The 21,596-nt window shown below is 52.5% G+C and overlaps 7 protein-coding genes across 7 annotated transcripts; 3 read left to right on the top strand and 4 right to left on the bottom strand.

Moving 5' to 3' along the window:
* Positions 1-542: 542 nt before the first annotated feature.
* On the bottom strand, positions 543-1,102 carry MIND_01424400 (NmrA domain-containing protein; the record flags this gene model as incomplete). The annotated part of the gene is made up of 3 exons (XM_037370627.1): positions 543-646; positions 702-833; positions 883-1,102. The coding sequence occupies 3 exons, from the start codon at positions 1,100-1,102 to the stop codon at positions 543-545; spliced, it is 456 nt and encodes a 151-aa protein (XP_037213008.1).
* A 21-nt stretch (positions 1,103-1,123) lies between these two features.
* On the bottom strand, positions 1,124-1,697 carry MIND_01424300 (uncharacterized protein; the record flags this gene model as incomplete). The annotated part of the gene is made up of 3 exons (XM_037370626.1): positions 1,124-1,312; positions 1,359-1,397; positions 1,446-1,697. The coding sequence occupies 3 exons, from the start codon at positions 1,695-1,697 to the stop codon at positions 1,124-1,126; spliced, it is 480 nt and encodes a 159-aa protein (XP_037213007.1).
* A 1,661-nt stretch (positions 1,698-3,358) lies between these two features.
* Positions 3,359-5,050, top strand: MIND_01424200 (uncharacterized protein; the record flags this gene model as incomplete). The annotated part of the gene is made up of 4 exons (XM_037370625.1): positions 3,359-3,610; positions 3,665-3,703; positions 3,750-4,160; positions 4,944-5,050. 4 exons carry the CDS (start codon positions 3,359-3,361, stop codon positions 4,980-4,982), a joined length of 741 nt encoding a protein of 246 aa, XP_037213006.1. The 3' UTR covers positions 4,983-5,050.
* Positions 5,051-6,861: 1,811 nt separating this feature from the next.
* On the bottom strand, positions 6,862-7,935 carry MIND_01424100 (Fe2OG dioxygenase domain-containing protein; the record flags this gene model as incomplete). The annotated part of the gene is made up of 3 exons (XM_037370624.1): positions 6,862-7,346; positions 7,485-7,747; positions 7,790-7,935. 3 exons carry the CDS (start codon positions 7,933-7,935, stop codon positions 6,862-6,864), a joined length of 894 nt encoding a protein of 297 aa, XP_037213005.1.
* Positions 7,936-15,984: 8,049 nt separating this feature from the next.
* On the bottom strand, positions 15,985-16,513 carry MIND_01423900 (Glycoside hydrolase family 76 protein; the record flags this gene model as incomplete). The annotated part of the gene is made up of 4 exons (XM_037370623.1): positions 15,985-16,035; positions 16,089-16,249; positions 16,294-16,402; positions 16,451-16,513. The coding sequence occupies 4 exons, from the start codon at positions 16,511-16,513 to the stop codon at positions 15,985-15,987; spliced, it is 384 nt and encodes a 127-aa protein (XP_037213004.1).
* Positions 16,514-18,186: 1,673 nt separating this feature from the next.
* MIND_01423800 (uncharacterized protein) lies at positions 18,187-18,760 on the top strand (the record flags this gene model as incomplete). The annotated part of the gene is made up of 3 exons (XM_037370622.1): positions 18,187-18,438; positions 18,487-18,525; positions 18,572-18,760. 3 exons carry the CDS (start codon positions 18,187-18,189, stop codon positions 18,758-18,760), a joined length of 480 nt encoding a protein of 159 aa, XP_037213003.1.
* A 33-nt stretch (positions 18,761-18,793) lies between these two features.
* Positions 18,794-19,211, top strand: MIND_01423700 (NmrA domain-containing protein; the record flags this gene model as incomplete). The annotated part of the gene is made up of 2 exons (XM_037370621.1): positions 18,794-19,001; positions 19,051-19,211. 2 exons carry the CDS (start codon positions 18,794-18,796, stop codon positions 19,209-19,211), a joined length of 369 nt encoding a protein of 122 aa, XP_037213002.1.
* Between the last annotated feature and the right edge of the window lie 2,385 nt (positions 19,212-21,596).

Raw genomic sequence — 21,596 nt, 5'->3', positions numbered from 1 at the left:
TACCACATGCAAGGACGGCGGTTTACCTCAGGCTCTGTCTTTCTAGCGAGTGGTGAGTGCGGATGTCTTCCAGCAGAAACCAATGGACCAACCACTGGCGAATCCAGAGAGGTCAAGTCGCGAAAGCGGGAGCATTGAGGGCAGCGGCCGCCGGCGAAGCCAGCGCACTGAGCGTCCTTCAAGCTGTCCCAAACTGGGATGGGCGTGGGCAGAGGGCAGGGGAGAACGAATCTAAGGACAAAAATTCATATAAGTATGATGTATGACGACGTCCAAGATGAAGCAGAGCATGGTCTGCGGAGATGACGATTAGAGAGACGCAATAGAGGCAGGAAATATATTCAGTTTTTTGCCCTGTTCAGTTGTGGCAAGGCGTCTAGTCGCTTTTTCGAGCTTCACAAATGACTAACCCTGACTCGGAATTGAGGTGACCAGTTTTGCTTTCATTTCTACTGGTACATCAAGTATTGCATGAGAAGCTTATAACTATTGTGTGTAGCTGGAAAGCCGACGGTAGCTAATAAGTGCTTTAGACAGAACACTCAAACGAGCACATCGCTCCAATCTTGAGCCTCCAGGTACTGCTTCCACGTCCGCGGTTGGCGAGCGAGCCCCTCCTGTGAGACGACAGTGCCCTCCGAAAAGTCTATCGAGCAAGAAGTTAGTATTCATCAAAGCGGGAAAGAGAAGAAAGATTGTACATCCAAACTCGCCGACAGATGTGAAGACCTCTTCGATGGCCAGCGCAATATGTGGCGGAGTACCAGCGCTCTTGACTCCCTCGCCAAAGACCGCGGACGATATCTGGTTGAAGACGACCTTCTTGCCAGTCGCTGGAGAACGATTAGCCATCGAGACAGAGTCACCATGGGGAAACATCACCCTCTGAAAGCTCCTTCGTCTGGTCTTCAAAGCTAATAAGCTCGTCAAATGTCGCCCACGTCTGCTTGTCGGGAAAGACCGGCAGCTCGAGTGCCTTACGGACAAACAGGCCGTAGTCTTGCTCAGCGTCAATAATAGGCATCCGCCTCGTCGGGGGCAGGGGAAGGTTGACGGCCCAAGTGTCCTCGGAGACTCTGACTGGCCGCATGAAGGTGCGCATATTGCTCGCGTACCCGCCGGCCTAGATGTCGACAAAAGGGACCCCAGAAGCGCGGCCGTAGTCGGAGACGCGTGCTTTGCTTTCGAAATGGCCCACGTTCTTGTATTTGCCGCCAGACAGAGCGTCGATGCTGGGCAGCCCGGACCAGACGATGCCCTTGACACCTGCGGCTTTTGCAGCGTCTATCATGAGCTTGCCTTCAATGGTTTCCTTGAGAGGGAGTTGAGGCAATGAATCCAGGACTGTAATGACTCACCCGCGGTGGGTCTCCGTGTTCCGCCCAGTTAGTGACAAGCTACGAAGCGCATAAGTACAAATCTGACTGAGGAAGGGCAGCACACACGAAAGCATAGTCCACCCCTTCAAACGCATTGAATACAGCATCTCTATTCTCCACCGCCAATGTTACCGCGACCACCTCGATGCCCTTCTCCGCCAATGCTTTCGCTGCAGGTTTTGAGACATCGCGGGTGAATGCGCGAATTCGATATGGTCGCTCGGATTCAGTGAGGGCGAGGACGACGCTGCCGCCTTGGGTCCCAGTAGCGCCGACAACGGCGACAAGAGGGGCAGCAGGGTCCTTGGTGATGGTCATAGTCAGGATATCGGTGGCTCTGTAGGCTCAGTAAGCTAGCTTTTTATAAGCAAAACGTCAGACTACTAACCACGAGTAATGCGTCGACGGCGCCGCTGGTGGCGCCCGCGCTTTCCACCTTCCTCGTAAGTAATGTGAAATGTGTCGTCCGGGCCGCGTGGGGGTAGTCGTCGTTTTCAAATCGAGGCCGAAGTCGATGATGACGCGTCACTCCCTGCCCTCTGCGTAATGCCCGATGAGGCTCGATGAAGGACGGGTAACCGGAACATGTTGGAGAGACGTCCACAGGTAGCGATAAGTGGGCTGAGTTGTTGACTCGTCATGGTCAGAGTAGAAGTCAGCAAAGCACGGTGTGATCGGGAATTGGTGGCACCCGTATCATTTCTTTTGCTGACCACCAACCAACCAGTGGCAACCACCAACGATGCTTACAGCTCGCACATCATGCCTACCGCGAAGGACAATAGATTCAGAGGGGAATGCTTGTATTTTGGTTAGTTTCTCGAATCAATATTCCGAGTAACCTCCTCACGCAATGGTCGAAGAATCATTTGACTTCTCCGGCCTTCTCTCCCACACCCTCAGGCTCAATCGCCTCTGAATCAGCAACGCTCAACCGAGGGAGAAGAGAAAGAACCTGGAGGGTCGCTCTACCGGCGGTGTGTCTATGTTTCTGTCTTTTCTGATATGCAAGCTTAAGCCCACTAACCTGGTCTTAAGCCTACACAACCAATATCCCTCACCTAATGCTCCGCCGTCAGCTCATCTCTATGTCTTGTTCAAATACTCCACGCTCTTCTTCCCAGTCGACGTTATCCGAGTCAAATATCTTGTTTCAAATCCGTCGTCTTGGGCTCTTCCTCTTGCGTGAAACCAACGATGTGGTTCTCCCTGACAAAGTGCGGCCTGCTGCTGCTGCAGCCTGCACTCACGGGCATATATTGTTCCTATCGTTTCCCGCACAACCCTCATGGCAAAACGAAGAACCAGATGGAGCGTTCTCACTGAATTGACGACAATCCCTCGGTGACTTTGCTGGGCTATTTTTAAAGTGTCCGTATCCCATTGGTATGTGCTGCACTGGTCTATCTTTGGTGTGCTCTTCTCAATCCCGAACCGCTAGATTATCGCTATGCCAACTTGTCGTCAATGTTGTGATCATACTTTCTCTTCTCTGCCGCTTTTTCCCAACCAGTCCACGGACCACGGCACAACTCGAGTCCGGTTGCTGCGAGGACGACTTCGGCAATGAAGACAGGGGTGACCGAGCTCCGGATGAATAGACACACCTTGGTCGCGCAATACGACTTCATTCTCCCTCGCTATTGGATCAGTACCGTGCAAACTCAACCCTCCGTCTGCATACCGGACCCGTCACTTTGCGCCGGATTTCTATTAGCATTCATTAGGCCTCCGCTTAATAACGGGATACCCCCACTCTTTTTGGCTCATGCCCTCCGAACGAGGCCACAACTTGCGGCGCCGGAGAGGATTCTATCACCATATCGCGATGTAAATAAACCTCACGACAATCGTCTTCGACAACTATCAGTTTGGGCTCGCGCTCCTCATGTGGAAGCTCCATTCCGCTGTTACGGGGCAATGAACGCCGAAATATAAGAAGACGGGTATGTGTTATCGCTCAGCTTACCTTTCCCCCAATGACCATCGTGAAAGACACCGACTCGCCACTTGTTGTTGTCGTGGGCGGGACCGGGGCTCAAGGCGGCAGCGTTGTGCTTGCCCTTTTGGAATCCGACAAGTCATACCGCATTCGCACATTTACTCGCGACACTGCCAAACCCTCTTCGATGGCGCTGTCCAGGCATGGCGTCGAAGTTGTCGGCCTGTCTTTGACAGCTGACAACAAGGAGGCGGTTTTTGCGGCATTCGAAGGCGCGGACTATGCCTTTGTACTAACAGCTACTTTTTCCTCTGGCAAAGTGTACTCACATATGTCTTGCTAGTTGCTCACCAATTGGGCGGAGCATTTCGATCCGGGTCGGGTGAGTCATAGTCCCTTGCTGCAGACAGCTGTTGACACTTTCACAGGAAACGGCGGAAGGTAAACTCATGATCGACGCAGCGAAGGCTGCCGGAGTTAAGGGCATCGTCTGGTCAGGTCTTCCCAGTATGGCCTCTCTGTCGCGCAGCAAGTACACACAAGTTTGCCATTTCAAAAGCAAGGTTCTCGTGTCAGAATACGGTCGGGCATCGGGCGTCCCCTTCGTTGTCCTCCAAGCAGGAGGCTATGCGAGCAATATGTGCACGATAATGCGCCCGCGGAAGGTCGCGCCAGATGTCTGGGCAGTCAGCCTCCCCATTTCGCCTTCAGCGCGAATACCGCTCATCGATGCCCACCACGACTATGGGCTCTTTGTGCGCAAGGCGATCGAAGCGACTGTGTTCCCCGATAAGCAGACGTGGGCGGTGTTTGCAGAGATGCTGAGCAGCGAGGACCAGGTCCGACAGCTTTCTGAGGGTGAGTGGAGATAACTAGCTTCCTTTCCGTTTGGTTTCCTCACCAAGGGGGTATCAGAAAAAAAATAAAGGAACATACCTTGGACTTTTTGTTTAAGCTCCTCCAGGGGACCCACCGACCGTGACTGTGACGTGACATTGCCATATTGGGAAGGTGTTTCACACAGTCATGTGATCTGATAGCATTAGACTCAGTCCGTTGTCTGAATATTAATGAAAATACAGAATCCTAGGTATCTATATATCTTGTAGGGTAGGTTCTGATATAGTCATTGTTTCATAAGTCTCACCCCACAGTACAGACTCCTGCCCCATATGGCCTAATTTGATGCAATCTCCCATCTAATCATGAGATACTAAAGAAAAAACCCCTTGTGAGATTGTTAGTACTTAATTATAGATGTATAGTGCACTAAACACAACTTGTAACCCACCCTAAGGCAATTTTGGCTCACATTTTTCACCAAAAAGTTTCTACAGAAAAAAAAAATTAAGGGTCCGGAGGGGGGACCGACCGACCATCCCTGTTGTCACTTTTTGACACGTGACACCCCCTTGTTCCTCACCTTTTGTGTTTCTCAGCGACAGGCAAGAAGGTTGTCTTCAATCAAATCACATCCGCGGCCTTTGTAGCTGGGATGACCGCCGCTGGTATGCCAGTTCATCTGGCCGTGGCCTTCGACGAGCTATTCGCTGCCATTGGAGAGTTTGGGTGTAGGCTTTTCTTCTTGTGCAAACGCCGAATATGCTGATGTGTCTTTTTAGACTACACTGAAGACGCCGTTCAGCTTGGAAATTGTCTAGGGCATAGGGTAAGGACATGGAGAGATTATGTACAGATGCAAGTCTGGGATAACGTCTTTGATGCATAATCCTTTAGAGTTTAGATTCTAGAATTTCAAGTCAGAGAGAGCAGGCACTATTCCTATGGCGGTTACTTTAAGCAAAAAAATAAATCGCAAGACATTTACTGTCTCGCAAGCATTTTGGAGCAAATCTTGAAATTTGCCAGCAGCCAGCCTTTTGCCCAAAGTCTTGCGACTCTTGCCTTTGACATTCAATTTTGCGAGCCTTTTTTTAAATCGAGCACAAGCCTTCTATATTGCAGACACGTGATTAACTGTTTGAACAGTACCCTAGGGCGTTGCGTAAGCATTTCTCGCCGGATTTGGCTGTAACTGACAAGAATAGTACATAATTATATGCACTACCGTTATAAAATATTTCCATTCAAAAAAAAATGCATTGTAAGAATTGTGTCGCATTTATTACCAGTAGGGCCCGGGATTGCCTTTTTTGGAGAAGTGTAGTTGCACAAACAAAACAATAGTCAGGTTTAGGTCTACTTTGGAGACGATTGTCCACTCTGCTTAAGATAACCTGGATGATAAAGCAAGCCCTAGTGTTTAATAAGTTATAACCAGTCGAAGAGTATGGAAATTGGATAATTGCAGGAATTTTATTTGGCTACACATGCATGGAGTGGTAAGCTCCTTTAAGTGCCTTGATCACCTCTAACAAATATAAAGGCAACCCTGAAGGCCCGGAGATTGGAGTGGCTGGAAGGGGCAGAGCAGATGTTGAGGTTTTGATGGTCACAGTGTGACTCGCCGGAATATTCTGGCATTTTCCACCTTATGCTGACTGATCTTTTCCTGACTCACTTAGAATATACTAGAATAATGTACAACTAGTATATAAAGTCAATAGATACTCAGCGTAGGGCATCGTTTGCCCTAACGCACAGATCCTTGATCGGAGTGTGATTGCAAACTGATTGCGCTCACTTTGATCCCATCAGCGCTCGGATCATCGCTGATTTCAACAGCAGAGTGGCCAGATTTATTTATTTTACTCAAAGTAACCGCCATATACGAGCCATATACTATTCCTAGTAGTAAGTAGTGCTGGCCATTAGTATATTATCTATCATCATACCATATTACTATTATTATTCCAGACTATATTACATTACTATATTATTATATTATTTAATATTATTATTATATTATTATGGCTCTAGCATAATATATTATTATAGCAACTTATATGTCAGCCCCGAACTTATGAACCTTATACAAAACCAGCTTGTATACTAACTAGTACTGTGAGTAGTCTTCTTGCATATAGTGATAAGGCTAATTGTTACCTGGTAATGATAATGGCTGAAGAAGACTGACATATTGGACTACTTATTAACCACTAGCATAAAAGGATGTTTAGAAAAATACCTGTTGACAAGGGTGTGGGAAAAGTCAGTGTGCAGACTTTCAAAAGGGTAAAATATCTTATCTATGAGAGGATAACATCAGTGATGTTCATAAGCCCTTAATTTGGGGCTCCAAAATCGATTAAGCCTTAAGTAAGCCTTAAGCCCTTAAATAAGCCATAGGGCTTAAGCGCTTAATTGCCTAAAAAGGAAATTTTCAGAAAGCCCTCTGTGCAGCTACAGCTAATGATCCTCCACAATTAGGCTAACATCATGCTCTCCCCTACCCACATACTAGCTGGAATTACTGGTAGCAGCTGTACCCCTCTGTAGGTCAGTTGTAGTATGTGTTGCAGCCACAAGCCTGGCCCATATATCAAGTTATGCTTTAAGATTTTGTGAAAAAACTCTGGAATAAACTGCTTTTCCCTTGTATATCAAGTTTCACTAGTAAGATGAGGCATCTCAGTTGTTTTAAAATAGTTTGTGTGACGTGATATACACGAGCTTGAGCGTCGTCTTGAGCCCGGCCCGGGCTGTTGCACGCTGCATCCGTGCATCCGCCCCCTTGAGCATATAGAGCACGTGGCCGAGGGTGGTTGGGTCGGAAATCGTGCGCGGGACAGGGTACTCGTGCTCGAGCCCAAAGCCGAGAAGACCGCCGTCGGGCAGGAAAGCGGGGTCGGCAAGCAGCGCGGCCAATGCACTCTGGCAGGCGACTTCGACCTCAGACAGCGGCTGTCTTGTGTTCAGATGCAACGAGGACGATTTTGGCGAAATGAGCAGATTGTAGGTGAGTGTGACCCGATGGCCGGCGACAACGGGCTCGACAGCATGGGTGACATCGCTGAAGAAGGCGACGTATGCGATTGAGCCGCTTTCACCGGCCACTCGCACCGCAGAGTCAAACGTGAACGAGTTTTTGCCGTGTGACAAGTTCAGTTGTCCGCCTCGGTGGTCTGTGGGAAGAACAATGACGAGCGAGCCGACCATGCTTTTTCTGCGGGGCGTGTCCTTGTGAGACTTGAAGAAAGAGCCAGGGCCCGGAGGACATTCAATAAAATTTAAAGGCAGAACTTTTCAAGGATTGAACTCACCATATACGTTCAGCTTATACAGCTCCGCCGTGATAACTGCGTCCCCGCGTCCGTCGAGCAAATCCGGTGTAATTTCATCGAGGATATTAAGTGTTCCAATGTCAAGCGATGCCGCAAAGTCGCCGCAGTCGAGTTTCCCTGCCTTGCGGTAGCCCTCGTCAAGCACGTCTTCCGTCCCCCGCCCAAATGTCGCGGGCCGACACGCGGCAGCTAGGTCCTGCAGCTGCGCCTCCGTTGCCTCTCCAAAGTTGAGCATCGCGAGTCTTCAAGAAAAAACAGTCAACGTTGGAGCAGCTGCAACGCACAAGCGGCGGCCCCACCGTTCACTGGCAGTGTCAGCGTGCTTGTAGAACAGCGTCAAGTCCTCGCGTCGGACGTCAAGCACACCGCATGTCCACGTCGTAGACTGCTTCATCGCGTCGCGCCGCGCCGAGAGGTGCGCTTCCGCCATTGTCGTCGTTGAGGAAAAGAGGGACTGCCCCTTTTCGTGTCGAGTCATTGACACGTGCCCGTAACACGTGTCGCTTACCAACCCATTTCCCGCCTTCCCCAAGTTGGCCGGGGCCCAAGGCGCCGAAATTTGTCTACAGATGCTAGACTGCCGACTACTATGTCCAGCCGCTTGCCGACCTGCGCCTATATGTCCCGAACGACCTCTCCCGCCCCAGCAGTCTTCGAAAGTCGCCAAATCGACACTGGAAATAACAAGTGTGTCAGCGCGGATGCCGAGAGAACGAGGAGGAGGAGAAAACGCGCCATTTTGGAATTGCCAGCGTCAAAATGCTGAAAATGGAGGTTAGCATGCGGATGGAGGGGGAGGAGAGTGTATGTTTGTCATCCGCCCATAGCACTTCTCCTGGACGTTGTCGAGCGCGACTGCCAGTGTGTAGGGACGGTCAGCAGGCGAGAATAGTGAGATTTTATATGTCACCAGCACCGTTTGCTGAATAGTGATCCAGTTTTAACGCCCAACAGCCGACCAGGACAACGACTCAACGACCATGCTGCAAATGACCGTGAGGAGGGAAACTTGAACGAGGAAGGAACGCACATGAATCTGTGGATTTGACGATTCAGGTCTGCAAGAAGGCGCGGCCGGTAAGTACATATCAGGCCAAAACGAGTACTAACTTACCTTGAAGGTTTGCGAATGAAATCGGGTGGGTCAAGGCCTATGCGAAGTAAGTTCACGCGTTCGTGGATGAATCGCGTGGACTTAACTCCTCCAGCTTGGGTTTGGCGGAGGCACCAGTTACGTGTAAGACACTACTGTACTGTCGAACGAAATGAGCACACTGCCAGACACCGCCTGTTCTCGTAGGTTCACTCACATAAGGCTGGAGCACAAGATGAGAGCTGTGCTCGTTGTTAATGGCACGATAAGATGCGCCTGTTCTCCCGTTTGTTGTTATCGGCGAATGAGATGACGATTGACGAATGGCTGGGAGGCAGATATCAGCTGTACTGAAAGCGGAGGCGAAACCGGGAAGACGTACGCCACAGCCCCACTCCAAGATAGCCTTCCCCATGCGCTACCACTCTCGCCACCACCCGAAATTAGTTTCGCGGGTAATCGTGGACGACACGTCGTTGGTTTGCAGGCGCCGCGGGCATGGCGGAGCAGTGCGGGACTCAGAAAGTTGAATGACGCAGAGCTTATCATCGTTGGGAAGCTGTAGCCAGAGCAGGAGGATGGACATCTGCCGAGAAAGAGTCAGAAAATCTGAGAACAACAAAAACGCGATTTGCGCACCGAGATGTCCGACATATTATCCAGCCATGACTTCCTTTTCAAAGAGCCCGCAAGTCCCGAAGGTCGTACAGCGCCGGCATGTGGAGGCTTGCCGCAAAGCCCAGTGGTGGAGGAACGGAAGAAGGAAAGACGGGCCGGTCACACCGCGTTACCCGTCAATCTTCCTTGTCTTGACGACCACCCGCCTCGCCACTGTCATCTGCGACACTCGACGGAGGACACTACTGCTGGGGTGGGCGGATTCAGCGCGAGCTATCTGAGGGTTTGGCGCTCTGTCACGCGTCTATCAGTGCGTTTTCACGGCCGACTGCCGGATGTCTGACTGACCTTCCTCCCCTAGAATGTGGTTACGGATAACGATACGCACGGCCTCCACCGCTGACGGCACATGATAACAACGAAGAGGGCGGGAAGAAGAAGAAACCATTGGTCTTGGTGGTGCGCCGTATCCTCTTCGTTTGTTGTCCTGTTTCTGAGTGAGGGTCAGCGAACCCGATGGTGCATGGCCCGACTGTATCGACTACCGACATTCGCAGGCTTTTCGAAGACAAGGACTCGTGTGACGTGGCTGGATAGCGAATCGCTGGTCTTCTTGGTGCGTCAAAGCCGATCTCGTTTTTGCTCGCTACTGTTAACGTGTTCCTCTCCACAGATGCTCTTCAACTCTCGTTCGACGACGACACGAGGGACAGGAAGCTTATCATGGCTGAGTTGCGAGCTTTGCGCTGCGCGGAAATGCTCGCAGGACCCACGACAACGACGAGGAAACGGGTTATAAGCGAGTGGGGCGGAAAGGGACTTTGCCTCAAGCGGAAGCTGTTTGAATTGGTGCGTCTGGTCGTCCTCATTGCAAGAAAATGTAGACTCATTCTACTTTCAGGCAGGCTGGAAAGCAAGAGCGCCATAGCCGCTGGTTAGCAGCATATCCAATTGTCGGCCCACACACCGCCTTATGCTCTTCTCTTTTCTCTCCACACCCCTGCTACCATTTCTCCTGGCGCGCCGTGTTCTCAAAGGCAGAACAAGCACCCGTATGCCGCGAAAAAGACGGCTATTCTCGCCTATTTCTCTTCAAAGGATGACCCGCAGGCCCTGCCAAATGCGTTCCTCCTTCCACGACATCCTCTCGTCTCTCCACATCCGTGCAAGCTCCTGCTCCTACTCCTCACGCCACTCCGGAGTCGACACCTGCTTCTACGACGCTTTTTTCGTTGCCTCTTTCGAGGTCACATCCGTCACCGTCACACTACCCACATTGGACTTTGCCGCTCTCGTCCTGCGTTAACTACGCCTCTACCGACTGTATCTCGTGGTGCATTACTTACCAGTGGAGGCACACAATTCTTTCTGGGTGCTGCGATGGCCGAGAAGGCACTCGTCGACGCCGTTTTCGACAGCAACCACACTTAAATTGGAATCGGCTTATACTACCAGCTACGACCACGTATCTACACATGCCTTTCCATATACCATCACAATTGTCAAGGTTTTCGAATGCGCGTTGGTACTGCGTTCGACCTCCGCGGGTGGTTTTTGCCCCGTCCATTGTCGCTGCTTTCTTGGTCTATGCCGGGCATGTCCACCCCTTACCCATTCCCCCCACCATACCTTCTGTATGCTCTTGGTGTTTATACTTCTCTTACAATATTAATCTCCCCTCACGTTTGCTTTCGCCGTCGTTTAACACATCCGACTTGATCTTTACTGTTACATTGCAGCCTCTCACTGGAACCCATACTCTCCACTGCTGTTCGGGACAATGTTACCGAGGGCAAATACCTGCCGGAGGTGCAGATTTGTGAAGTTGTACTGTAACTTACCCCCACAAGCAACTTCAATATTCTAAGCTGACCGATACTCCGGTAACGCCTCCTCCGGTGTGCTGGTATTCTCGCCGTTCATTCTGTTATAGAGCATCCGCACAAGCTCCTCCGTCGTCGGCTCCGGCTGTCCCCGACCAACCGCAACCACCGAGATGCTGCGCTGCTTGACAGGCAACGGCCACGGACTCAATTCTGGCAAGTCGGCGCGAGCCTCGCCGCTGGCCGGGGTTGGCGGCGGTGCCGCCCAGGACTCGGAACTTGGGGACTGCGAGGGAGCTCTGCGAACGGGCAGAACACGTCGCTTGGAGTTAGGAGCAGCGGGGCGGGAAGGCGAATGCCGATCGCCAGCAGAGGCATTTTTGATATCGAGGGCAGAGTTGGGGAAAGGCATTGTCAGCTGACGCATATTTCTCCGTTTTCGCCTCCAGCGGAGCAGCAGAAGACCCAGCAAGCAGAGGGCGATAATTCCGCCTACAATAGCACCCACAAGAGCGCCGACAGACGCCTTGGCTTTGGGAGGCGGGGAGGGAGAGATCGAGTTGGTTGCTCTGGGTGGCGCTGGTGAGGAGAAGCCACTTGAGCTCGGCGATGCGGGGTCATCAAGCGCAAAGGAGCTTATCAAAGCTTGGATAGCGATAGTTTGGTGGCCCGTGTCGAACTTGTTGCCCGCAGGTCCAATCCAATACGCGCCATAAATATCACTGCCGTTCTGTTTTGCGAGATCCGCAACGCGTACGGCATTATACTACGGCGGCTCCGTGAAGGTCTCGGTTCGGAAGGAAACACACACGCACCTGGACAGCTAGGTATGCGCGGATGGACGGTCTCAACGAGGGGCTGGTTGCATTGCGCAGATATGCGGCCACTAACGCGCGAGGTATCATCATGTCGCCTGTGTGACCACCTTGAGAGAGGGGATCATGAGCACTTTCAAATACTTTTCCAAGACGCACTGCCTGTCTGGATGATGCCCGTTTCATTCTGCCAGGCGGTTGTTTCAAGGGAGGCAGTTATGAGCTGGTCAAGCCTAATGAGATGCATTCAGCAGGGCAAGTGAGAAGGAAACGACGCGGAGGACGAACATGTCGCGGTGAGTGTCGTTCTGCGTTACCGAGTACAGCACCGCCAGGCCCTCTATCATGAGCCCCGAGTCGTATGCCAATAGGCCGACATTGTCTAGCGCACAGCTGTCGGTGGCACGGGCGGATATCCCATCCTTGACGAGGCCTTGGGCGTTGTAGAGGTGCGCGCGGATAAAAGACATGGACTGGACAGCCGCAGTGAGGTACGCAGGGTCGCCGGTCGCTTCAGCCAACAAGGCGGAAAGGCTGTGGGAAATGAGGATGGGCCCTCAGTGGATGGAAGGGACAAACAGGAAGAAACGGCTGTAACAGGTGTAAGTGTTGATGGTTAACAACTCGAAAACTGTTTCTGCTGCGACGCACCCTGTCACAATGACAACAATGTCAGCATTGTTGACATCCTTGTTCTATGAGGCTGCGTCAGGCAGAGACATCATTCACAATAGAAAAATTATACCGAAAATACCCCGCCAGCCATGCTAACTGTTTTAATCGTGGGCTAGAGTAAGTTTGTGGTGGAGGGAAACACATACTGCTTTGACATGAAGAGCTCAGGCTAAAATTCTTGTATGCAATCTTGCCCATGTCAAGGGCTGTTTGCGTGAGGGTGTATGGGACTGCTGCCCACCACGTTGACGTGCTTGCTTGCCAAAAGACAAACAAGGACTAAGTGTGCAAGTGCCTTCAGAGCTAACAAACTCCTCAGGAAACTCAACACCAAGAACTCAAGAACTCAAAAGAGAACTCAAACTCAGAAGGGAAAGACTGGGAGGGGAAGCACTGAGGATGATGCTAACTACTTAGCTATGGACAGGCTTTTATAGACTAGATAAATAAGGGCTAAATGAAATAGAAACTAAAATCAAATGGAAAATGAGCAACAAAGTCAGGAAAGATAGGGAATGGAAACTAAGGTAGGAAATAGCAACTAGAAAAGGAAGTGGAAACTAAAATAGGAAATCAAACTGGGTGACAAAGTGTGACTTGTGACGAGCAGGCTCGTCACCTCCTCTCAACTCAAAAAGTGACTGTCCCCAGTCACTCACTGGAAAGAGAACACTAACAAGGAATAAATCAGAAAAGTGAAAAAGTGAAACAGAAATGGGGGAGAGAGTCCATAGACTTCATCAAGTCTGGCAACTTTCCAAAGAGGAAGTCCTAAAGCAACTACACCACTGCCTGACCAGGCAAACATGGGCCTGCGAATCAGGGCAACAGCGGAAATGTAGTTCAGAAGGTTGATCCGGATCAGAAGGGGTCGCCAAGCGGTCAAAAGTGTAGAAGGCGGTGGTGGCGGGAGCAATTCAGCAGCGCAAAACAGCGTCTCGGGGGGAATGTGGCAGGCAGGCAACAATATCGCGGGTGGGCTCTCAGTTCGAAGTTCAATCAGCAGCGTGGGTAATTCATGGATCGCAGGGTAAGCAGCTCGGGTTTCTCAAACTTATGCAGGGAAGGTTGCAGCGCAGGGTGGAGAATCATATTTCTCACTGGCAATTCAGCAGGTATAGTTCGCGTCGCGGGAATAATTCATCATCAGGGGTACTAGTAGCGGGGAGTAGCGCCGCGGCGTGAGTCCGTTGCTAAAGCATCGCATGTCGCCCGGCGCAGCTCGGGGATAGTCGTGGGATGTGGAGGCGGAGTGTTTGCTTGCGCAGCTTCGGCCTTCGGTCCGGTCAAGCTCCGGGGCGGGCTGTATCGGACGGCGTCACGCATCGGTCACATCTCTTCATTTTGCTTTCGTCTTCCATCCTCGCCGCCAGCAAGCACGATTTTTCGCGGCCCATCGACGATATACCGCGATGGGGAGGCTTGGGGAGTAGTCAAAGGGCTGGAATGCGGCCACGGGCGATGCAGAAGAGGTCGGGAGGGCTGGAATGGGTGGAGATGTGAGGGCGGGGGGGTTTGGGAGCGCGAGTGAATGCCGATGAGTGCTCTCAATGCGTCGCGGCTTGTGCTGACTTGTAGCGGGTGCGGATGACGTTTCTGGACGGCTGGGACGAAACGCGGGTGTGGCGGCCGGTGTTCGGAGCAGTACAAGAGTCGGAGGACGGCAAGTGCGGCGCTGAGGAGTAGGAAGGGCAAGCACGGTCACGGAGGGCGTATGGGGCCGGTTTTCGGGCGAAAGTAACAGCTGGTGCGTGCTCTCCGACGGGTGGCGACTTGTCTGACTTGTTTCAGGCACCGAGGATGTCTCGGGACCCCTAGGACGGAAACACGAGTGTGTGGCGGGTGGTATGGCAATACTCGGCGGCGCGGAGAGGTAAGGAGGGCCGGAACCAGCACAGAGGGGCAGAGATGTGAAGGCTGGGGGGGTTTTTCGAACGAACTCGACGCCGGTGAGTGCTTGTTGGACCTAATAACAGCTGTACTGATTCGTCTTCAGCGCAGGACAGCTCTCTGGAGGGCTGGGACGGCAACACAACTGTGGCGGCGGCTTTCACGGTGGACGCGCGGAGTGGGCAGCCTGGGCAGCGCAGACGAGTACTTGTTGCACGCGTAGCGAATGGCTGGGCCAGAAATCAACCTCAACGGTGGGCTTTATGGGTGGAGGCGCGAGTTTGGGACGCGAACGGCGGCTCCGGTGAGGCAAAAACGGCAGACTGGCGTAAAAGTCGCCACAGGGCCGCAACGGGCGGCTGAATCAGGGAGGGCAGGCACGGACGACGCAAGAGGATGCGGGGCGGGGTTTCTCAAGAGTTGGTAAACGCCGGTGGTGAGTGCTCTTGGCAGCTAGTCGCTGTACTGACTTGTTGGTGTAGCAAACCCTATGGCGGAAACGCGAGGGTAGGGGGCAGGTCGGGTGGAAGTCTAGGACTCGGATGCCAACGGCCGTGGCGGTTCACGTCGGCCGCGGGTGTAGCAGCTGGCGGGAATTGTGTGCCGGAATCGAGGAGGATGCCGCGCTGGAGGGGATCGGAAACAGCTGCGCGCGGGCGTGGTGGAGTTACCAAGGTGTGTCGTCGTCAAGTGGGCCTTTGTTTCAGGGCCGGGCTTGTCTTAGTAGCGCAAATGGGTCGCTTCGGAGAGATAGGCGCGGGACAAATGAAAAACAGTAGCTGGATTGCCTCAAACGGACCAACGGAGTGCGACAGCGGGATCGGGTCTCAGCGGTACTGGTATCGCGGGCGAGTGAAAGCGTGCTGGGCGCCGCGACGGAGATTGTGTCAGGAAGGAGGGAAATGCGGACGTCGGGCTGAGGCTTAGGAAGGTGACGAGTATTTGTACAGTTTGTAGTAGTCGGCGCAATGTACAGTTCGGAGGCTTGGTTGGTGTGGTGAACAGTGAGGAGTTTCGGAAGCTGTTTTGAAGACCCTCGCGGTGGGCTCCAAAATGACGTGCTTGCTTGCCAAAAGACAAACAAGGACTAAGTGTGCAAGTGCCTTCAGAGCTAACAAACTCCTCAGGAAACTCAACACCAAGAACTCAAGAACTCAAAAGAGAACTCAAACTCAGAAGGGAAAGACTGGGAGGGGAAGCACTGAGGATGATGCTAACTACTTAGCTATGGACAGGCTTTTATAGACTAGATAAATAAGGGCTAAATGAAATAGAAACTAAAATCAAATGGAAAATGAGCAACAAAGTCAGGAAAGATAGGGAATGGAAACTAAGGTAGGAAATAGCAACTAGAAAAGGAAGTGGAAACTAAAATAGGAAATCAAACTGGGTGACAAAGTGTGACTTGTGACGAGCAGGCTCGTCAACGTCTGTACTGCATATTGAAGAAATATAGGGACATTGTAAGTTTTGTAGGCGATAATGGCCCCATGTCCGAAGATCCTACAGCAAGTTCAGATATCGCAAACAAGCTAGAGACTACACACAGGCCATCGTTGAGCTAATCAACCAAGTCCTAGTATTATCGTCATTCTACCTGATGTTAACGAACGACGCTAAAAGCTTTAAGTCAGAATACGACGCAGAAACGATGCGTGAGTAAACTCACTACATTGAAGCCCGAGAAGTTTTTCATTCCCATGTTGTCGAGCACCGTCTGCGCTGAGCCATAATACCCTCCCAGATCAGCAGCGTACCGCGACTGGTTGGTGAGCTGGTCGAACTCCGCGAGTTGAGAGTAGAGCGTGCCGGATCGCGGGTAAGAGTGGGCTGTACAACGATGTAGGGGATTCTGCACTCAGGGAACAGCTTACCTGGATCGGGAAACATAAAGTTCGTGCTATCCAGCTGCGAGATAGCTTGCGAGATGGCCCCTTGGGCGAGGCTGATCCGGTCCGTGAGCGAGGTTGTGATACTCGGTTTCTGTGGGTTGGGAATTAGCCACGACAACCAGCAAAAGAAGGCACGAACCCGCCATGATGGGCCTGGTAGCTGCGCGGCCGCCTGAGTGAGGACGAGGGAAAGAGGAAGCATGAGATATGGGCTGTGCCGGCGCGGCTCCCGTTGGTTATATCGTAATGCTTCCGACAAATGACTGGTAACATGCAGTGGTAGTTAGATGGGAACCCGATGATGCTCACCCGCATGAAGCTTCTTGTGCGCTTTACTTCTACTGTAGAGGGCTATTAATGCTCGTTGAGCAAAGATTCGAAGGTTGCCGCGTGGCAATTCCTCCCAAGCTTTGTGATAGTCATACTTGGCAGTCGACGAGTCGTTGCTGAGTGACTTGTTAGCGTTCCGCCATACCAGATGATATGAATACACACGGGGGAGAGATGACGCGTGGTGGTTAACTGCAGAAGCGACAAGCTTGCAGAAGCGTTATGCCGATCCTTCAGATATAATCAGGCACCTTTCTTGGTCAGGGATAAATCTCACTACGGACTCCGCAAAATCAACGAGGTATGCCTGCGTGTTGTTGACCCAGTTACTGACGACAATCTTAGTCCCTCGTTACGACCGTCGTACCATCCCTCGATTCATCCTCCGGTTGCGACCGAGCACTTAGTTCTCAGATTTAACGCATGCCTGCTCGGAGTCGTCGGGTGTTTGGAAAGGAGTCGTCATTGGGGAGCCTGACGTTACTAAGAGGGAGAAAACAGCTAGGAAGGCAATAACCAGCACTCACGCGATTTCGCTCTCCATCGATTCCCTTCCCAGCTTCACAGGCGTCGCTCTCCAACTTTGCAGAGGTCAGCATTGAGCAAACAAGGTAAGAAGCATACCTTGCTCGACATGGCCGCTTGCATTCGACCCTCGCTTCAGGTCCTCCGAGGGCGATGCTGGCTCTCGCTGTTCGCGACAGTCCCTCCTTGATTATCCTCCCTGCCCGACTCTCCTTTGCTTGAGCAAATGCTGGATGGCGGATACATGGTCCTTCGTCGACTGAACGCTTTTTGAGCTTGTAGTCAGCAGGCTAGCTCGACATCAGGGGATTCAGGGCCAGCCCAAGCGGGGACGGCCCGGGCCGCGCGAGTGACTGGTCGGTGGGGCTTAGAGATGTCCTGCAAGGAGAGTGCCTGGAGGTACCATGAGGCGGCATTGCTGGGCCAAGCGGCTCTGCTGCGGGCACAAATGTCAGCGAAAACGTCCGAGCGGGAAGGAAAGATACTGGCGCACCTTGGCCAATGACCAGCCCATCCACGCTGCTCCCCATATCCCACGTCCTCCCCGTCCCAGGCCCCAGTGGCTTATACTCCGAAAACCGTGTCAAAGCATTTGCCACTGGTTGGTTGGTGGTCAGAAAAAGAAATGATGCGCCGTGCCTCCCGATCACACCGTCCTTTGCTGACTACCACGACGAGACAACTCAGCCGAACTCAGCCCACTTATCGCTAGCTGCGGGCGTCTCTCCAACATGTTCCGGTTTCCCCTCTCTCATCCAGTCTCATCGGGCATTACGCAGAGGGCAGAGAGTAACGCGTCATCATCATCGACTTCGGCCTCGATGTGAAAACGACTACTACCCCCCAGGCGGCCCGGACGACTCATTGCACATTACGAGGAGGGTGGAAAGCGCGGGCGCCACCAGCGGCGTTATCGACGCGTGTACTCGTCGTATTGTCTTCGATTGAAGTTAGTGTCTGACATTTTGCTTTATAAGAAGCCAGCTTACTGAGCCTACAGAGCCACCACATTGCCTGACCATGACCATCACCACGGACCCCGCTGCTCCTCTTGTCGCTGTTGTAGGCGCCACTGGGACCCAAGGCGGCAGCGTTGTCCTCGCCCTCACCGAATCCGACAAACCATATCGAATTCGCGCATTCACCCGCGATGTCTCGAAACCCGCAGCGAAAGCGTTGTCGGAGAAGGGCATCGAGGTGGTCGCGGTGACGCTGTCGGTGGAGAATAGCGGTGCCGTATTCAAGGCGTTTGAAGGGGCGGACTATGCTTTCGTGTGTGCTGCCCTTCCTCAGTCAGATTTGTACTTATGCGCTTCGTAGCTTGTCACTAACTGGGCGGAACACGGAGACCCACCGCGGGTGAGTCATTACAGTCCTGGATTCATTGCCTCAACTCCCTCTCAAGGAAACCATTGAAGGCAAGCTCATGATAGACGCTGCAAAAGCCGCAGGTGTCAAGGGCATCGTCTGGTCCGGGCTGCCCAGCATCGACGCTCTGTCTGGCGGCAAATACAAGAACGTGGGCCATTTCGAAAGCAAAGCACGCGTCTCCGACTACGGCCGCGCTTCTGGGGTCCCTTTTGTCGACATCTAGGCCGGCGGGTACGCGAGCAATATGCGCACCTTCATGCGGCCAGTCAGAGTCTCCGAGGACACTTGGGCCGTCAACCTTCCCCTGCCCCCGACGAGGCGGATGCCTATTATTGACGCTGAGCAAGACTACGGCCTGTTTGTCCGTAAGGCACTCGAGCTGCCGGTCTTTCCCGACAAGCAGACGTGGGCGACATTTGACGAGCTTATTAGCTTTGAAGACCAGACGAAGGAGCTTTCAGAGGGTGACGTTTTCGCAAGGTGGCTCTGTCTCGCTGGCTCATCGTTCTCCAGCGACTGGCAAGAAAGTCGTATTCCACCAAATACCGTCCGCGGTCTTCGGCGAGGGAGTCAAGACTGCTGGTACTCCGCCACATATTGCGCTGGCCATCGAAGAGGTCTTCACATCTGTCGGCAAGTTTGATGGACGATCTTCCTTCTCTTTTCCACTTTGATGAATACTAACTTCTCGCTCGATAGACTTTTCGGAAGGCACTGTGCTCTCGCAGCAGGGGCTCGCTCGCCAACCGCGCACGTGGAAGCAGTACGTGCTTGCTCAAGATTGGAGTGATGTGCTCGTTTGAGCGTTCTGTACAAGCATATTAGAGAGTTTAGGTGTAGGCTTTTGTCCCTGCACAACCGGGAAATGTACTGATGTGTTCTGCTCGACTACACCGACGATGCCGTTCAGCTTGGAAATGTCTAGGGCGTAGGGTAAGGACATGGAGAGATTATGTACAGGCGCAAGAATGGGACGATGTGTTTGATGTGCTTGTCTAGAAGCTCAGGTCAAATGGCAGACACTAAGTATTCCAAGTAGTATATGTTGTCCTTTGTAGAGCATCTGATATTCTATCTCAGTCTTTGCCAAGTAAGTACTACTGTCTGTTGAATGTTCTGCACTGAGTAGTAGTCCAAATCCCTTCTGCAAAACAGAACGAGTAAGTATTTGGCTAATAGCCGGTCAACTCTGGGTCGTAGAGGATGGTGGGCACATGCGGCAAAGCCGCCGCTACATCAGCTGCGAACACTTCCTTTTCTCGTCTTTCCCCCTGGTCTGACGGTAACCAGATCCCGTGATTCTCGAGCTTCCAAGCGAAGAATCGGAGATTGGGCAGCAGGCGACACCACCGCAGAACCCCGCGTCCGACTGCCGCAGCCGGCATCGATGTCAACAACTGGACGCTGGTCACAGAGTGGAGCCGCGCAGCAATGGCGGCTGCGCGGGGATCGTCTGTCCATTGACAAGTTGCAGTCCGGTAGAGGTAGAACGGATATTCTGGGAGGATGCGAAGCGTGAGTGTGAGTGCGGGGACTTGTCGCCGCGCACTGGCAATAAAGTCCAGTGCGTTTATAACATTTTCTGTTTGCGCACTAAGCCGGGCTCTGGCGACTAATTTGTCGAGGGAGAGTGTAATCACGGAAAGTTTGGGGCTATTGACAAGGCCCTTGACGAGGGAGTAACAGTGCATGTCGGGGAATGCCGGAATGTGGACCCGCAAACTTTCGAGCGCTGGATGGCAGAAGTCCGCATCAAGGATGGGAGCCTGCTCTTTTGGGGGCTTGTAGCTCCAGCTCCGACAATAGTCGATTTTTTTAAGGCGACGATGGTTCACGAGGAAGTGTTGCAGTTGCGCGAGCGCCGGGCCAATGGCCGGATCGATCTCGAGGAACTCAATCCAACGAAGATGAGCATATTTCATCACGGCCGCAAGACATTCCTCGGACGCAATACGGATCGAGGTGCGGGACAGCTCGAATTCGCGGAACCACTTGCTGAACATGGGGCCGGGACCTCCAGGTCTGTCTACCGAGCAATTGAGCACTACGAGGCTGCTGTGCCAAGCTAGACGCGGACCAGGTGACTGGATGAGACGGGCATTGACCGAGAGAAGGCTGCGTAGCATTGGGAGATCTTCCGTTCGACCATCATACAGACGAGTTCTGGTAACCGCACCCCAAGGCCGTTTGGACTTCAAGTTTCCCTCTTCAATTTGGCTTTTCTTGAAGCCAAGACGCCATCTGCCTTCCCGAGGACGGTCGTAATTGAACCTCCCCTTGTGGAGCTCCCACTGAGCCAGATCGTCGGCAGAGCAGGAGAACATCGCTTTTTCAGTAAATGCGAAGACCACATCCTGTTTAAGTATGGCTGTTCTCGTTGCGATGGGCAAAGAGCGAGAGCGTTTGACATAGGTGGGGGAGGACGAGCTTGCGGCTCTCAGAAGGACAAGAATCCGAGAGCAAGTCGGTGATGAAGTATAGGTAGAGGGTGTGTAGCATGGGAGATCGAATGATGAGGTCTTGCAAACACGACAACACTTGCAGGTTGCGGAGGTCGGAGACATCGAGCTGCTCGCAGACGAGCATCTCTGTAGGGAGCTCTCTCCAGAGAACACATAGCGAGAGTGCGATGATGTCGCAGGGCCTGATAGCGATTCGCTTTTCTGTGCCCAGAAGACTGAGCTGTCCGCGAAGGAATCTGTCGAGGCAACGCGTATTGAAGAACCGGCTCACTTGAGCGAGCTCCAGCAGCAGCAGGCCATCCGGGAGAAGGTCGAATACACTGTCCCAGAGCTCGCTGGGGAGAATGTCCAAGGGAGTCCGGGGGCACATCAAGGGGCAAGGTAAGAACGTGGAAGTCGTTGACAAGGCTGTGGAGGTTGTGTGGGTGGCCTTGATGCAGCAGGCCGCAAGCGCCGGGCTGACGTATTATGCGCATATATGTATGGCAGTCGCACTATTAACGAAGTCCGGGTTATACTTGCGGTAAATTTTGAGCGGAAGATAAGCCCCAGACAGATGTGTCACAATAACAAATTTTTCTTCTCTAACGACGACTA

The sequence above is a fragment of the Mycena indigotica genome (assembly GCF_014461135.1).
Source record: "Mycena indigotica strain 171206Taipei chromosome Unknown Mind.scaff0019, whole genome shotgun sequence".
NCBI classification, from domain to species: domain Eukaryota; kingdom Fungi; phylum Basidiomycota; class Agaricomycetes; order Agaricales; family Mycenaceae; genus Mycena; species Mycena indigotica.
The sequence above is the reverse complement of the archived record's forward strand: the minus strand, read 5'-3'. Positions and strand labels throughout refer to the sequence as shown.